The 18816-nt window shown below is 45.1% G+C and overlaps 1 protein-coding gene across 7 annotated transcripts in view; it reads left to right on the plus strand.

The window, feature by feature from the left end:
- Positions 1-18816, plus strand: part of PBRM1 (polybromo 1) — a 411924-nt gene that overhangs the window by 225131 nt on the left and 167977 nt on the right. For all 7 annotated transcript variants that reach the window (XM_078776019.1, XM_078776017.1, XM_078776018.1 and 4 more), the window contains exon 17: positions 2197-2387. In XM_078776019.1, the coding sequence (XP_078632145.1) occupies positions 2197-2387 (191 nt within the window). The remainder of the gene's footprint in view (positions 1-2196; positions 2388-18816) is intronic.

The following is an 18816-nucleotide window of genomic DNA, read 5'->3' on the forward strand; positions in this document are numbered from 1 at the left end:
CTTCTATCTCATACCTCCACCTCCCCCAACCTTCTACTTTCCTCTGCCACCCCTCAAATAACCCCTCACTGTGCCTCATCCCATCACAATCAAACCTTTCGTCCTCATCCTTCCCTTTCTTGTAACTCTTCTGTAATCTCTGACACATTATCAACTGCTCTTCCTACCTCCCCCTCTCATCCTTCATCTGCCCCTACCCCTCCCCTCCCCTGTCCTGCACCCGATGCTCCCCCTCTCTCCTCATTAACGATATGGACCTCAAACATCCGGGGCCTTCGCTCAAACCTGATTGATATCTCCATTCAGGTTGCTTCTGACAATCCAGACTTGATCTGCTTAACAGAAACTTTCCTTCTTCAAGATGTCTCTGATTCCTTAATATCTCTTCCTGGTTACTCCCTCCTCCGGTATGATAGACCTGAGCCTCGTACTGGTGGTGGGGTTGCTATTTTTATCAAAAACTCTCTTCCTCACTCTCCTTGCACTGCCCTCTCTCCACCCCACCCCCAGGAGTACCTCTGGCTACGGCTTCCTCTCCGCTCCCACCTTTTGTTCATATGTGTTCTGTACCGTCCTCCAAACAGTGATGACTCCATTTACATGTCGCCGTCTGACAACATGGACCAACTTCTATCAACTCATCCCAACACTCTCTTCCTCATAAGTGGCGACTTCAACTGTAATCATACCAGCTGGCTGGGTGTGGGTTCCTCTCTCACCAGCCATGGCACCTCAGCAAAGGACTTCTGTGACTCATTGGGACTGACACAATCTGTCAATTTCCTGACCCGGATCTCAGTCAATGGAGTATCTTCTCTTCAAGACTTGGTTATGACAAACTTCCCTGCAAATGTCTGCTGCTCTTCTTCTGCTCCAATGGGTTCTTCTGATCATGTGCTTGTTAAAGTGGACATCTCTCTGGCCATTCTCAGAGAGCCTCCTCAGTGCCGACGAGTCTGGCATTTTACTCAGGCCGACTGGCACGGGCTGCAAGCAGCCATCAGTCATCTGGCCTGGTCTCCCATCTCTACTGCCTCTGACATCAATTCTTCCTGGGAATTCTTCCAAAGCAAACTGCTCTCTCTCATGCACATTTATCCCATCTCGTCTTCAGTTGTCTTATCCTTCCTCCCGTCCATGGTACTCTGAATCTTGTGGTGAGGCAGTTGCCCTGAAAAAACTTGCCTTTGCCTCTTGGAAGGCAAATCCAACTGAAGGCAATCTCAGTTCCTTCCACCAAGCTCGGAACAAGTGTGTGTCTACCCTCAGGAGTGCCAGGAAACACTATCTCTCCACACTCAAGAATGAACTCTCAAACCTGTCTCCTTCCTCCAAATCCTGGTGGCGTCTGGTCAAATCCGTTTCTGGTGTTTGTTCCCCCTCCATCCCCTCCCTCACCTCAAATGGCTACACAGTTGACACCGCACGTGACAAAGCCGAATGCCTCAACTCTATGTTTGCCTCAAAATGTTGTGTCCCAAACCCATCTCTCTCGGTTCCCACCTAACCCAGTCGAACTCAACTGCTCCTGGACTCTGTGTCCTTCTCTCCTGACAAGGTGGAGAAGTTTTTGTCAAACCTCGACTCTGATTCTGCAACGAGTCAATCCCACTCCTCCCTCCAGGTCTTTAAAACAGCTGTTCACCACCATCTCTTGTCTTCCCCCATCCAAAACCTTTATCTTTTCTACCCCCGCTAATTCACCCCAGATACACTTTTTCGAAATTCCAACTTCTTTCCTGGAAGTCTTTGCAGTGTCCATAGCTTTTATACGTCTCCCACCACCCCCCATGCCCTCTCCCTCCCACAGTTCTCTCGATGGCCCTGCTCTCAAATGTTGTGTTTGTGTCCTTCCCCCTCTCTCCCCATCTTGTCTACTGCTCCCCTTCATGTCTACCGCTCCCCTTATTTTGTGTTTTATGTGTCGGTTTGTGTCGTTTTGACTTTTTGTGTGATTAATGTTCGCTCTTCCACGAGCCTCGATCTTGTATGCAAAAAAACCCCAAAAAAAACCTATGACATGATGTATGGAACTCACGTTCAAATCCCTTTACCATATGTTTCTCCATTGTCTAACATCCATGTAATTAATGTAAAAGTACACGTCAACTCTTATCTTTTCTTGAATGTGGTTTTGTAAAAGCTCTTCCATGAGACATCGATCACTAAAAAAATATTCTCTATGTTTTCTGGCAGCACTGACTCTGAGATATATGAAGATGCAGTTGAGCTTCAGCAATTCTTCATCAAAATCCGAGATGAACTGTGCAAGAATGGCGAGATGTTGCTCTCACCAGCGCTTTCCTACACAGCCAAACATCTGGCACATGATCTGGACGTTGAGAGACGAGCGAAGCAGCCACGAGAGCATGAAGATGAGCACACAGGTATCACTGCATGTATCTCATCCACACAGTTAAACATGTGCCGAGAAAATGTGCAGAAAACAATTTATTTTATTTCTTTTTTCTCATGGGTACATTGGAATTTCAAGGTTTTTTTAAAGGTATACTGATGCACAGAAAACAATTTATTTTATTTCGTTTTTTTCATGGGTACATTGGAATTTCAAGGTATTTTTAAAGGTATACTGAATCATCTCTGTGTCTTTGGCTTGAGCAATCACAGACTGAGTTTTGAAGTGCAGGTGATGGGAATTTTAGTTGTCATAATGAAGATAATGTCAAATGTAACTACCAAAGCAATTTTGTGGTTTGTGGAGGTCCTTCATTTTCACTAACACAGTGAATCCTTATCAAAAGTTGCTTTTTATCTATATTTTTTATTACAGTCATCTCAAGTAGTGCTGTAAGCTGCGATGTCAGTGGGGGAGATATTCACCGAAAGATGTGTTGCATTTAGATAATTTAAAGGACTGCATTCTTGGGAGCTTCAAATATTCTGATAATAAAAACAGAAGTGTAAGAAAGGCTGTCCATAAGCTTCTTCTTTTTTTTTACCCATGCAGAAAAACAAAAACTGAAAAAATGATCAAAAAGCAATGCAACAATGATCAAATACTGTGTGTGTGTGTGTGTGTGTGTGTGTGTGTGTGTGTGTGTGTGTGTGTGTGTGTGTGTGTGTGTGTCCGTGTCCATACTAAGCATCTTAATGAATACTAGCAGATATTCGTGGAAATTTTGTGTAATGTAAAATGTAACTCAAGTCTTCAAATCCCTCCCCCCTCCCAACCCCAAGGCTTAAATCTCCTCCCCACTCCAAGTGTTAAAACCCCCTCCACACTTCTAGCCTTCAAAACCACAAGTCCTCAATCTCCTTCCCCACCCCCCAAATATCTGTCCTTGCCTCCCCATTTCTTCCTGGTCTTTAAAGCAAGAGGGCATTTTTACATCATTGCATATTATTTATTCATTACCTAATTGGAATAGTGGAATATTTAATTATTTCCCCTCCCCTATCCACCTTATAATTATTATTATGCCATTACCAACTCCAAAAATTCCCTCTTCCCGTTCTGCCGGCAAGGTAGTTTCTTCCAAGCTCTCCACGTCATCAAAGTTAAGTATTTCCCCATTTGTGTTTTGTCAAAACTGTATTGTTTATTTTACTGTGTATGTGTCTACTGTGTGTTTATAGTAAGATCTCGGTTGTAAATCGTGCATACCTGTGTGTAATCGTCGTTTTGTTTGTGCCGCGTTTTCGGGCCTGGTCCCTTGAGGCTTCCCTGTCTCATTGGCGGTCGTTTGTTGTCTATTTACTTTTGTTCTCTCACTGTATTGCTTTTTTGTTTGTCTTTCTTTTCACCCCATACTTCCCCCAATCATCTCACCCTTTGTTTAAAGTCTTCAAAAAAAAAAAAAAACTCCAAAAAAAAAAAGAATCTTAATAAAAATTTCCTTCTCACCTCTTCCTCCCCCAACTGTGTTTCACCCCACTCGTTTTCACCCCTTCCTTCATATCTCAATCCTCTCCAGCCTTCCTATCCTTCATATCACTCTGCTCTCTAGTTTTCACGTTTTCATTTAAAAATGCTTAAACTTTCCCCTGCAGTGTTGTATTCTGTTGTATAAGGTTGACTTTGATTTGCTCATCAAATAACTCCATTTCAAATAATATTCAATCTCTCACAGTTCTTCCTTTCTACATTCCCTAAACTCACCTGCATTCCACCCCTTCTCCAACGTTTTCAAACGGATCTCTGACATGGAAAATCACAAGAAACTCATTTTGCAATAAATGTTCGTTTTCCATCAATCGTCCAACACTTTCTAAAAACCCAATTCACCCCTCCCCTCCTAAACTCCCCCCTCACCCCTCCGTTTCAAATCTCCCCCCTCGCCACTCCCCTTCTAAACTCCCACCTCACTCCTGTGCTCCCAAACTCCCCCCTTGCCCCTCCCCTCCTAAATTCCCCCCTCACCCCTCCCCTTCAAACCCGCCCCTCCTCCATCCCCTTCAAATCTCCCCACCCACCATTTTTCTCCAATTCTCCCCTTTCACCCCTCCTCCTCAAGGCGGCCTCCTCCCCACTTCCTCTCCCTTCCAACTCACACCAACATCTCCTCCAACCTTCTTCCTTGCTCTGCCTCCTCCCCCCCCCCCCCCCCCTCAAACAACACCTCACTGTGCCTCATCCAATCACCATCAAACCTTTTGTCCTCCTCATCCTTCACTTTCTCCTAGCTCTTCTGAAATCTCCGACACACTATCAACACCTCTCCCTACCTCTTCCTCATCTTACCCTACCCCTCTCCTCTTCCGTCCTGTATCCGATGATCCCCCTTCCTCTTCCTTAATGGTATGGACCTCAAACATCTGGGGCCTTCGCTCAAACCTGACTGATCTCTCTATACACGTTGCTTCTGACAAACCAGATTTAATCTGATTAACAGAAGCTTTCCTCCTTCAATATGTCTCTGATTCCTTAATATCTCTCCCTGGTTACTCCCTCCTCCGGTATGATAGACCTCAGTCTTGACCTTGTGGTGGGGTTGCTATCTTTATCAAAAATTCTCTTCCTCACTCTCCCTGCACTACCCTCTCTCCACCACACCCCCCAGGAGTACCTCTGGCTAAAGCTTCCCCTCCGCTCCCACCTTTTGTTAATATGTGTGGTGAACCGTCCACCAAACAGTGATGACTCCATTTACATCTTGCTGTCTGACAACATGGACCAACTTCTATCCACTCATCCCAACTTCAACTGTCGCCTTCAACTGTCATCTTGCCCAGCTGGCTGGTTGTGGGTACCTCTCTCACCAGCCATGGCATCTCAGGAAAGGACTTCTGCGACTCATTGGGACTGACACAATCTGTCAATTTTCCGACCCGGATCTCAGTCAACGGAGCATCTTCGCTTCCAGAATTGGTTATGACAAACCTCCTTGCAAATGTCTGCTGCTCTTCTTCTGCTCCAATCGGTTCTTCTGATCATTTGCTTGTTAAAGTGGACATCTCTCTGGCCATTCTCAGACAGCCTGCTCAGCGTTGACGAGTCTGGCGTTTCACTCAGGCCGACTGGTACGGTCTTCAAGCAGCCATCAATCATCTGGACTGGTCTCCCATCTCTACTGCCTGTGACACAAACTCTGCCTGGGAATTCTTCCAAAGTAAACTGCTCTCTCTCTCAAGCACAGATTTGTCCCATCTCGTCTTCAGTTGTCATAGCCTTCCTCCCGCCCATGGTACACTGAATCTTGTGGTGAGGCAGTTGCACTGAAACAACTTGCCTTCTCCTCATGGAAGGCTAAATCCAACGGAAGGCAATCTCTGTTCCTTACGTCTAACCTCAGGAGAGCAAGGAAACAATATCTCTCCACTCTCAAGACTGAACTCTCAAACCTGTCTCCCTCCTCCAAATCCTGGTGGCGTCTGGTCAAATCTGTTTCTGGTGTTTGTTCCCCCTCCATCCCCTCTCTTACCTCAAATGGCTACACAGCTAACTCCGCACGTGAAAAAGCTGAATGCCTCAACTCTGTGCTTTCCTCAAAATCTTGTGTCCCAAACCTGTCTTTCTCTGTACCCACCTTACCCAGTCATACCCAGCTGCTCCTGGACTCTGTATCCTTCTCTCTTGTCAAGGTGAAGAAGTTTCTGTCAAACCTCGACTCTGATTCTGCAACTGGACCAGACGGCATCAGCCCACTGATCCTAAAATCCTGCTGCTCCACTCTTTCACACCCTCTCTCTGTTCTCCACACCCTCTCTTTTGCTTGAGGTCATTTGCCATCAGTTTGGAAATCAGCCAACATTACCGCTTTACATAAGAAAGGTGCAAAAACAGATCCATGCAACTACAGACCAATCAGCCTGCTCCCAATCATCAGCAAAGTCATGGAATCCATCATTACTTCTGACATCAAATCCTTCCTCTTCTCCAATGGCTTGATCTCGGATCATCAATTTGGATTCAGACCAGCTCATTCTACTCTGGACATGCTGATTCTGCTGTCTCAACAATGGATGTAGGTCCTCAATGCCAAACAGAGCACCCTTGACTGTCAGAGCTGTCACCCTTGACATATCATGTGCCTTCGATATGGTCCGGCACCCTGCCCTGCTCACCAAACTCTCCTCTTATGGTATCCATGGAAACCTCCACGCATGGCTTGCGGACCTCCTCACATTTTGCAGTCAACGTGTGGCCCTGAATGGATTTTTCTCATCTCCCCTTCCTGTTCAGGCTGGAGTTCCTCAAGACAGTGTTCTGGGCCCTATGCTTTTTCTGGTCTTCATCAATGGTCTCTCCGACTCTCTGGAAAATCCTCTCTACATCTTTGCTAATGACTCCACTCTTTGCCGCTCCATATCTTATCCCTCAGATCGGCAGGCAGCAGCCTCCTCACTCTCTGCAGACCTGGACAAAATCACAGACTGGTCAAACAAGTGGAACATGTCTTTCAATCCTGACAAATCTCACACTCTCACTTTATCTCCTGGATAAGACCATCTGGAAAACCCTCCCATCTGCTTTCTCAACAATCCTCTCCAAGAAGTTCTGTCACTCAAGCTTTTTGGTCTCATTATTTGCCATGATCTTTCCTGGGAAAACCACATTTCAAAGCTGGCCTCCAAAGCCAGTCGCCGACTGGGCATCCTCCATCGTGCGAAGTCCTTCCTTGGCATACCTGTGCTCCTCACCACATACAAGGCTTTCATCCGTAGCTTGATGGAGTACTGCTGTTCTCTCTGGGCTGGTGATCCTGCCTCACACCTGGCTCGGCTTCACGCTGTAGAAACCAAGTCTTTCAGAATCATTGGAATCTCTCGCGATGATGCTGACTCTGAGGGCCTTTCACTCGCTCACCGCAGGCAGGTTGGTGGTCCTTCTGTCTTCCACCGACTCCTCTCCGGCCTAGCTCCCCTAGCTCTGTCTGTGCTCTATCCCCAAAATATCCCTTCAGGTCGAACAAGATCTGCCTGCAACCCTCTTTTGGGGAAACTGCCAAAATCAAGACTCTGCTCACCTTCACTCTTTCATTCCTTTTTTTTCCTGCCTCTGGAACAAACACCCACACTCTCTTCAGTCCCATTCCTCCCTGCAGGTCTTTAAATCGGCTGTTCAGCACCATCTCTTATCTTAGCCCATCCAAAACCTTGATCTTTGCTACCCCCGTTAATTCACACCATATCTACTTTTTTTAAATACCGACTTCTTTCCTGGAAGTCCGAGCAGTGTCCATTTTTTTTTATAGCTCTCCCTCCCCCCCACCCCTCCCACACCTCCTCCCTTCAAGCCCTCTCCCTCCCACAGATCTCCCGATGTCCCTGCGCTCAAATGTTTAGCTTGTGTGCTTCCCTCTCTCCCCCCATCTTGTCTCCCGCTCCCTTTATTATATGTTTTATGTGTCCATTTGTTTTTTTTTGTGATTAATGTTAACTCCTACACGAGTCTCGATCTTGTATACAAAGTAAATTTTAAAAACTTCACGGAAACCAATCAAAACAACAACAGCATGGTTCCTTCCTACATGTCATGGTTTACTCGAGTCAAAACAACATCCTGTTCACAATCTCGCGAGATATGTGGAAATTCCGTGGAATTGACACTCTAAAATTATTGTGAGTAGCCTAATTGTGTTAATAAATGATCCTAAATTAATTATCTTCTTTGTGATGAATTATATGTATGAGGCTCTTTCTTAACCACTCACTGACACACTGTTTCACTCTCTGATATAAATGTGTTGTGCTTCTTCCTAAGTAGCCTAGACAGCTGAAATTTTGCATAGTGATGCAACTCGAAGCCAATATCCCAGGAAAAATTACAAAACCATCAGAAAATGTCCATAAACGAAAATATCCGTGAAGAAGAGTCGGCTGGTGCAGACCTGCTCTAACCACGGCGGGTCACGTGGCCCAAGACAATGGAGCTTACACTCGAACTGGTTGCTAGGCAATGCCAACAATCGCCTGTTCTGCCTCTTATTTTAGAAATTATGCTGTACTGTATTTACATTAAAATTACTATATCTGTAAACTTTTAAATAAAGTGCTCAGTCTAATCACTAATTCTTGATTTACTTGAGTTAAAGAGCTGCTTGCTGAAAGCACCCACAATCCATTTCATCAAATATATAAAGCTTATACGTATTATGCATGCATGTAGGATGCACCCAAGTAGTTGCTTACATTGTGCAAGAATGCCCAATAGAATATATATATATATATATATATATATATATATATATATATATATATATATATATATATATATATATATATATATATATATATATATATATATGTATATATATGTATATATATGTATATATGTGTGTATATATATATATATATGTATGTATGTATGTATGTACAGTGGAACCTTGACTTACGAGTTTAATTCGTTCTGTGACCGAGCTCGTAACTCAATTTGCTCGTTTCTCAAATTAAATTTCCCCATTGAAATGCTATTAATCCGTTCCAGCCCGCCAAAAACCACACCAATTTTTTTTTAAATATACAAGTATATATAAAAATATCTCGCGCTTTATATTTCACCTGTATGCAGCATACAAGTTGGCAGGATGGCCTGGACTGGAGGTACGCACACTTGACTCTAAAGTCTAAACTGTCCAGCCTGGGTTTGAATCCCGACCCAGCTATAACCTGTCATGGGTGAATCACAGGCAGGGTGATTCATCAATGTGTGTACCGCTAAAACCCGTTTGCGTCCCATTAGTTGTTGGATGTTAAGGATCTCACCGTGTTTTCCACAAAGAGAAGGCGAGCTATCGCCGGCACTCTGAACAAGTTGTGGCCTGGCATGCTCTTCTCCTCTGCCGTTATATACGTCCTCCTCGGCATCTTTTTCCAGAAGAGCCCTGTCTCGTCACAGTTGAGATTTGCTGGGGGATGTATCCTTCAGCTGCCTTCACATCCGCCTCACCAAGTCGACAACACGCACACCTCGCTCATGTTTTTCGACGATTGCGTGTTTTATATCCAAGCACATCATCCTCTTCTTCTTCTCAGTTATAATAAAATCTTCAGCTGCCTTCATATCCGCCTCACCAAGTCGACAACACGCACACCTTGACCTCGCTCATGTTTTTCGACGATTGCGTGTTTTATATCCAAGCACATCATCCTCTTCTTCTTCTCAGTACCGTGTTTTCCACAAAGAGAAGGTGAGCTATCGCCGGCACTCTGAACAAGTTGTGGCCTGGCATGCTCTTCTCCTCTGCCGTTATATACGTCCTCCTCGGCATCTTTTTCCAGAAGAGTCCTGTCTCGTCACAGTTGAAGATTTGCTGGGGGATGAATCGTTCGGCTTCTATCAGTTCGGCAAAAGTTATAATAAAATCTTCAGTTGCCTTCACATCCGCCTCACCAAGTCGACAACACGCACACCTCGCTCATGTTTTTCGACGATTGCGTGTTTTATATCCAAGCACATCATCCTCTTCTTCTTCTCAGTTATAATAAAATCTTCAGCTGCCTTCACATCCGCCTCACCAAGTCGACAACACGCACACCTCGCTCATGTTTTTCGACGATTGCGTGTTTTATATCCAAGCACATCATCCTCTCTTCCCTTGGCACTCAATTTCTTAGGACTCATGGTTAAAACTAAGAAATTTTCCAAAATAACCAAAATGCGAAAACAAAGCAGCAGCGATATACGGCAGAGATACTTGCACGGCAAGATAACCACGTGACCGGAACCCACCTGGTGGCGGGTGGCGAAAGCTCGTAACTCAAATCTCGGCTCGCATCTCAAAGCAATAAACCGCCCGAGCGACGGCTCGTATCTCGGAAAACTCGTAAGTTGGTGCACTCGTAAGTCAAGGTTCCACTGTATATGTATGTATATGTATGTATATATATGTATGTATATATATGTATGTATATATATATGTATGTATATATATATGTATGTATATATATGTATGTATATATATGTGTATGTATATATATGTATGTATATATATATGTATGTATATATATATATGTATGTATATATATATATATATGTATATATATATATATGTATATATATATATATATATATGTATATATATATATATGTATATATATATATATGTATATATATATATATACATACATACTAGCAGAAGTACCCGGCATTGCCGGGCGGGGAGGGGAGGGGGAGGGGGAAGGGGAGGGGAGGGGAACGGGGGGAGAGCGAGCCCCTTGGTAAAGCGAGCGATTTTTTTTTTTCATAGCGTTCATAGCGTCATAGCGTTTCATAGCGTCATAGCGATTTTTTTTTTCATAGCGTCATAGCGTTCATATCGTTCATAGCGTTCATAGCGTTTCATAGCGTCATAGCGATTTTTTTTTTCATAGCGTCATATCGTTCATAGCTTCGTAGCGTTCATAGCATTCATAGCGTCATCGCGTTTCATAGCGTCATAGCGATTTTTTTTTTCATGGCGTCATAGCGTTCATAGCGTCATAGCGTCATAGCGTCATCACGTGATCGCTCTGAGCGAATTAGCGCCCACCTGCTCTGATTCCGTTGAATCCGTGCGCTGAAATGCGCTGAGGTAAATATGAATAAAAAATATGGATCGTCAAATATTTTGAGTTCGGCCATGTTCGTCCCAGGCTCAATGGCCACGTCTATGCCAAATATCAAGCACGTAAGCCTCTCCGTTTAGGAGTCTATCGGTAACATTACACACACACACACACACAAACTGTGTTTTATATATTATATAAATAAATATATATATATATATATATATATATATATATATATATATATATGTATATATGTATATATATATATATATATATGTATATATATATATATATATGTATGTATATATGTATATATATATATATATATATATATATATATATATATGTATGTATATATGTATATATATATATATATATATATATATATATATATATATAGTATATATATATATATATATATATATATATATATATATATATATATATATATATACTACTGTGTTCAAAAAGTATCCGACCTTTATTTTTCGTGCGTAAAAAAAAAGAAGCTAGGGAGGCGTTGATTGGTGCACGTATGTAGGCGATCCTAATGCACACGCGTGAATTTTTTCCCACCTGCAGAAGCTGTCATTCGACGGCAGACCGCTGATGAGTGAGGACATGTAAGTGAGCGCCGTCAGATTTTCGTTTTTGACAAAATGACGGAAAAACTTGAACAACACTACTGCATCAAATTTTGTGTAAAGCTTGGCGATTCCAAAGTGGAAACGATCCGCAAGATTCAACACCGTTCATTCCATTATGAAGGAGGATTTGAGCTTCAGGGGAATCTCAGCAAAGTTCGTACCAAAGCTGCTAACGATTGAGCAGAAGCAACTCCGTTTGGAGATCGCACAGGACATGCTGGAGACTGTGAACAGCGATCCCAGCTTCCTCAACACAGTGATCACTGGCGATGAGTCCTGGGTTTATGGGTACGACCCAGAAACCAAGTTGCAGTCATCACAATAGAAGCATCCAACATCCCCGAGGCCAAAAAATACAAAATTTGATGCAGTAGCGTTGTTCAAGTTTTTCCGTCATTTTGTCAAAAACGAAAATCCGACGGCGCTCACTTACATGTCCTCACTCATCGGCGGTCTGCCGTCGAATGACAAGCTTCTGCAGGTGGGAAAAATTCACGGCGTGTGCATTAGGATCGCCTACATACGTGCACCAATCAACGCCTCCCTAGCTTCTTTTTTTTTTACGCACGAAAAATAAAGGTCGGATACTTTTTGAACACACGACGTATATATATAGTATGTATGTAGTATATATATATATATATATATATATATATTATATATATATATATATATATATATATATATATGTATGGATGTATGTATATGTATGTATGTATGTATATGTATGTATATATATGTATGTATGTATATATATATATATGTATGTATATATATATGTATATATATATATATTGTTGTGGATATGAGAATGTTGTTTTTTTTTTTTATTGTTGTGTTATGAATTGTTGTAAAATATCACCCCTCCTCCTCCGTTTGTTGTTGTATAAAGGTCAAAGGGCGTTCCCGTAGTTAGTCCATAAAATATACATGCAGGACACCATATATCTTTGTTGACAGTTATTTCCCTTATTATGTGTATTAGGGTAAGGCCTTGTCTTCCATTAACTTAATACTCCATTGCACTGAATTACATAAGATAGATCCCCTTTCAATTCCCTCAAAGCCTCCATTACCAACTGCATTCCCCTTTTTGCATCCTTTGCCGACTGAATTGGGCGGTTTGCTGCAATTGCCGCCATTGAGCATGTGCTCGGGTCGGGGAAGAAAGGCGTGTCTCCACCCCGTCATAGAGGGGAGGAGTGAACCAGCCCTGGCCGACCAAACCCAGAACGAGGGTTTGGCTGGGGAGGGCGGAGAGAGAACGCTTGGGGGAGGTTCGAAGAGGATGAAGGGTGGGGCTGATACAACCCGCAGAAGACGCCCCCACAGCAGACGAGTCCTGGCAGAGCACGCGACGTCCCCACAGCAGCACGAGCAGACGACTCCTGGCAAAGCACGCGACGTCCCCACAGCGGCACGAGCAAACGATTGAGGCAGCAGATGAGTGAGGGAGCACAGATTGAGAATTTCTGTGAAGGGGAGGCGCATGAGCAAGGAACACCAGTGGGAGGATTGTTCATTCTGTTTGGCGCGAACGTCCTGCGGGGAATGAGAATCGGCACGCCCTGCTCGCGATACCAACCAGCACTCTGAGAACAACCAGTGCATGCACGCGAACATCGACGTGCCGCGGTCTTTCGGATCTCCCTGTCGCCCGTTCTGTGAAACCAGAGTGCTAGGAGTCGGAGCTGTCACCTCCAGCCCTGCCGTTTGCACGAACCTGAACCTCCTCATCCCTCCAACGATTCCATCCTTCTTGTGTACGTGAGTTTGTTTTGTTTGTTCTGTCCCTTGGTTAATTAAGACTGCTATAGGTAAGCTAGGAATTTGCACTGTGTCCTTCTGGTCCGTCCCTCTTTCTATTTTATTTATTATCTTTCCTCCTCCTTGGTTTCTTTGATTGTGTAAATAGTAATAAATTATATTCGTATTTCCACCCTTTTGCTTTGGTGTTCTTCTTCTTCACATCCTTCGCTTTTGTCTTTTCCCCATTGAAAAGCTGTGGCGTGATTTTGGCCAACGTTGGAGGAATCGGGTTAGTCGGAGTCCCTGTTCGGGCGCGGCGGCCATCCGCTCGGCCAATCAACATCCTAGCCGCGTCCGTAACAAGTGGTGTCAGGAGTGTCGGATTCGGACCTGAAGCGCTTAGCGCGCTCAAATTACGAATGGCCCAAAAATTGTATTTTATAAAATCCTAAATTTGAAAGTCGCGCCATGGCTGGTCAAGGCGACGGGATGCCAGTGGGAGAGATAGACGGGGTAGAATCGACCCAGGACCTCGGGGAAATGTATGTGGAGGAAAGGGAGGAGGAGAACAATGGCAATGTGGTTGAGGGGGTTTCAGGCGCGCAAAATGGCGCCCTCGCGCACGAGGTTTCAGGCGCGCAAAATGGCGCCCTCGCGCACGAGGTTTCAGGTGCGCAAAAAGGCGCCTCGCACGAGCGCGTGGTAGCCACGCCGCTGCACCAATGCGGGTGGTCCAAATGCAGGTCCTCATGGAGCAATTTATGACGCAAATGCGCAGGCGTCCCTCAACCTGCAGAGGGACGAGATGAGGGCTAATAGTCAGCAATTGGGGAACCAGATGGATGCTCAGGGTCAGCAATTGAGGAGTCAAATGAGGGACGAAGCGAGGGGTACCAGTGCCCAAATTGGGAAGATAGACAGCAAATTTGAGGGGTTAGACAACGGGATAAAAGAGGTAAAGAATGGGTTAACGGGGTTAGAAAACACAATGGACGGCAAATTGAGGGAAATAGGGGAGCAATCCGCCCGGGAAATCAAACGGATGGGGAACCAGATAGAGGAGGTGAAAATCGGGTTAGAAGGTAAATTGGATGCTCAGAGGAATGAATTGGAACAGATGAGGGCGGCATCTACCAAAGAGATGGGAGAAATGAAGGAGGAGATAAGACGAGGTGTAAGCGAGGAGGTCTCGGGGGTACGCGAGGAGGTAAAGCGAGGTGAGAAGCGTATGGAGAAAGAGGTGAGGAATAATACGGCTAGGTTACAGGGGGGCATAGAGGACCTGACGCAGGAGGTGGAACAGCTGACGGTGGGACAGACGGAGTTAGTGGAGCAGGTACAAAGGAACACTGCGGTACTAGGAGGGTTAAAAGCGACACAGAAAGAACTAAAAGACGACTTGATAGCGACGAAGAGGGAATGTCAGATGGTACGTGAGGGACTGACAACGAGGTTGGACGAGGTGACGGAGGCAATGGAGACGAAGGACCGGGAGGTGAGGACGCACATAGAAACGGTTAAGGTGGCGTTAGAGGAAGAGATAGAGGGGGCGCACCGGGAGATGAAGGAGGTAAAGGAAAAATTAGAGGAGGTGGAAGAAGGGGTGATTGAAATTAAGAAGAGACGAAGGGAAACTGAGAAAGAAATAAAGGAGGAAGTAATGGAATATGTGCAAGGTCAGTGCTCAAATAGTGATGGTGTGCTCGCTAACCAAATAAAAAGTTTGCAGGTGGAGAAGGAGGTGCGGAGACGAGGTGCCAAGGTGAGTGGCGATATACGTGGAAATGTATATGATGTGAGGGGAGCTTCAGTCGGCTTGGGGGTTGATTTGGATCCGGGTGTTCGTGAGAGGCCGTTGGTGAAGTGTGCGACAGGTACGGTGTGCGAGAGAGGAGGTGTGCGAGAATGTCCGACTATGGGGTGTGTGAGGAAAAAGTGCGCGCCAAGGAGTGAGTGCGCTGTCGAGAGTGAGTTGGTCGTAGCGCGTGTGCGAGGAGGCACATGGAAGCGCGGAGTGGGGAGTGTTACAGAGGATGTAACGAGAGAGCTCTCCATGCATGGATTCTCAGCTCTCCATGCTATCCATCGAAATCGAAGTTAAGTAATTGTTCCCATTTGTATTTTCGTTATAACTATTTATTTTATGGTGTATATATTGTCTCCCGACGAAGATTTTCGGTGCAAATCTTTCATACCTGTATTGAAAATCGTGTAAATTCGGGTCGTGTTTTGAGGCCTTGTAGTTGTACAGTGAACACTGTTCAACCTTGAGGCTTTGTTTTTCTCTCAGCGGTCCGTGTTTTTGTGATCCAATAACTTTCGTTCTCTGTTTTCCCAATCTTTTCACCCCATAGCCCTCTTCCTTGTGTAAATCACAACTCAAAAAAATCCAAAAAAAAAACATTTCCTTCTCTGTTCTCATTCGTTTATTCATTCTTATTCGTTCGGTCGTTCGTTCTTCGACCACGTATTTCTCCCCCATTTCCCCAGATAGATTGTCAAATTTCAACTCGTTATTTTATCGTCCATGCGTTATTGTTTTGATTATAGTTACTTTTGGTTTGAATTTCCTGTAACTTGTAATTATTTAATCGTGTTCTGCTCCTCGTGTGCGGCCTTGTAGTTGTACCCCCGTCGGTGTTTGTTATCTTAATCGTGTTTTGCTTGGCTCTTAGTTTTTTTCCCTTCTACCCCGAACATAATACTCTGTCTAACGTTCTAAATCCCCACCTCCCCCCCCCCCCCCACCCCCAAAAACCAAACAAACAAAAAAAAAAAACCAAAAACATTTATTTTCCTTTCTCCACGTGTACTGTTGACTCATCCTGTATTTTCTGTCCAGGTGTGCTGTTCGCCCCGCCCCCATTAACTCCTTGCCATCCACCGTTTGCCCTTCACGTGACTCGTGGTGGTCCCTCTCAGCTCTCCCCCCGTTGGTATTTTTGGCACATAAGATTGTTCACGGTTCTGTTTAAATATTATTTAAATATGTATAACCTTTCCCCTTCAGTGTTTTACTCAGTGGTATTTTACAACACACTGTTTTTCTTCCTATTTAAAAGGCTTTTCTCAATTTCCTCTCCAACTCATTCCACCTCAAAAAAAAGAAATTCAATATCTTATACGTCTCCCTCACTACATGGTCTAAATTCACATTCATTCCATCCCTCCTCCATCATTCTGAACCGGATTGCTAACTTGAAAATCACAACAAACCCAATTTGTTTTCAATGTTCGTCTTTCATTAATCATCCACTTTCTAAACTCCCCTCTTGCCCCTCCCATCCAAATCCCTCCCCTTGCACCTACACTCCTAAACTCCCCCCTTGCCCCGCCACTCTTAAACTCCCCCCCTACCCTTCCACTCCTGAACTCCCCCCTTGCCCTTCCACTCCTGAACTCCCCCCTTGCCCTTCCCCTCCTAAACTCCCCCCTCACTCCTCCCCTTCAAAACTCCCCCCCAACCCCTCCCATTCAAATCTCCCCCCATACCATTCCTCTCCAATTCTCCCTCCTCCCCCTTCCTCCTCAAAGCTGCCTCCTCCCCACTTCGTCTCCCTTCTATCTCATACCTCCACCCCCCACCAACCTTCTTCTTTCCTCTGCCCCCCCCCTCAAACAACCCCTCTCTGTGCCTCATCCCTTCACATTCAAACCTTTCATCCTCCTCATCTTCCCTTTCTTGGAACTCTTCTGCAATCGCTGACACACTAACAACTGCTCCTCCCTACCTCCCCCTCTCATCCTTCATCTTACCCTACTCCTCCCCTCCCCTGTCCTGTACCCGATGCTCCCCCTCTCTCTTCATTAACGGTATGGACCTCAAACATCCGGGGCCTTCGCTCAAACCTGACTGATCTCTCCATACAGGTTGCTTCTGACAATCCAGACTTGATCTGCTTAACAGAGACTTTCCTCCTTCAAGATGTCTCTGATTCCTTAATATCTCTTCCTGGTTACTCCCTCCTCCGGTATGATAGACCTGAGCCTTGGCCTGGTGGTGGGGTGGCTATCTTTATCAAAAACTCTCTTCCTCACTCTCCTTGCACTGCCCTCTCTCCTCCTCACCCCCAGGAGTACCTCTGGCTACGGCTTCCTCTCCGCTCCCACCTTTTGTTCATATGTGTTCTGTACCGTCCCCCAAACAGTGATGACTCCATCGACATTTCACTGTCTGACAACATGGACCAACTTCTATCCACTCATCCCAACTCTCTCTTCCTCATATGTGGTGACTTCAATTGTCATCATGCCACCTGGTTGGGTGTGGGTTCCTCTCTCACCAGTCATGGCACCTCAGCAAAGGACTTCTGTGACTCACTGGGATTGACACAATCTGTCAATTTCCCGACCCGGATCTCAGCCAATGGAGTATCTTCTCTTCTAGACTTGGTTATGACTAACTTCCCTGCTAATGTCTGCTGCTCTTCTTCTGCTCCAATCGGTTCTTCTGATCATGTGCTTGTCAAAGTGGACATCTCTCTGGCCATTCTCAGAGAGCCTCCTCAGCGTCCACGAGTCTGGCATTTCACTCAGGCCGACTGGGACGGTCTTCAAGCAGCCATCAATCGTCTGGATTGGTCTCCCATCTCCACTGCCTCTGACATCAATTCTTCCTGGGAATTCTTCCAAAGCAAACTGATCTCTCTCATGCACAGATTTATCCCATCTCGCCTTCAGTTGTCTTACCCTTCCTCCCGTCCATGGTACACTGAATCTTGTGGTGAGGCAGTTGCCCTGAAACAACTTGCCTTTGCCTCTTGGAAGGCTAATCCAACTGAAGGAAATCTCAGTTCCTTCCACCAAGCTCGGAACAAGTGTGTGTCTACCCTCAGGAGTGCCAGGAAGCACTATCTCTCCTCACTCAAGAATGAACTCTCAAACCTGTCTCCTTCCTCCAAATCCTGGTGGCGTCTGGTCAAATCCGTTTCTGGTGTTAGTTCCCCCTCCATCCCCTCCTTTACCTCAAATGGCCACACAGTTGACATCGCACGTGACAAAGCCGAATGCCTCAACTCTGTGCTTGCCTCAAAATCCTTAGTCCCAAACCCATCTCTCTCTCTGTTCCCACCTTTCCCAGTCGAACCAAACTGCTCCTGGACTCTGTGACCTTCTCTCCTGACAAGGTGGAGGAGTTTTTGTCAAACCTCGACTCTGATTCTGCAACTGGACCAGATGGCATCAGCCCACGGGTCCTAAAATCCTGCTCTGCCGCTCTATCTCACCCTCTCTCTGTTCTTTTCACCCTATCTTTTGCTCAAGGTCATCTGCCAGCATCCTGGAAATCAGCAAACATTACCGCTTTACACAAAAAAGGTGCAAAAACAGATCCTTGCAACTACAGACCAATCAGCCTGCTCCCAATTATCAGCAAAGTCATGGAATCCATCATTGCTTCGGATATGAAATCTTTCCTCTTCTCCAATGGCTTGATCTCTGATCATCAATTTGGTTTCAGACCAGGTCACTC

This window comes from Myxine glutinosa, chromosome 4, assembly GCF_964187855.1.
Source record: "Myxine glutinosa chromosome 4, kmMyxGlut1.1, whole genome shotgun sequence".
In the NCBI taxonomy this organism is placed as follows: Eukaryota; Metazoa; Chordata; class Myxini; order Myxiniformes; family Myxinidae; genus Myxine; species Myxine glutinosa.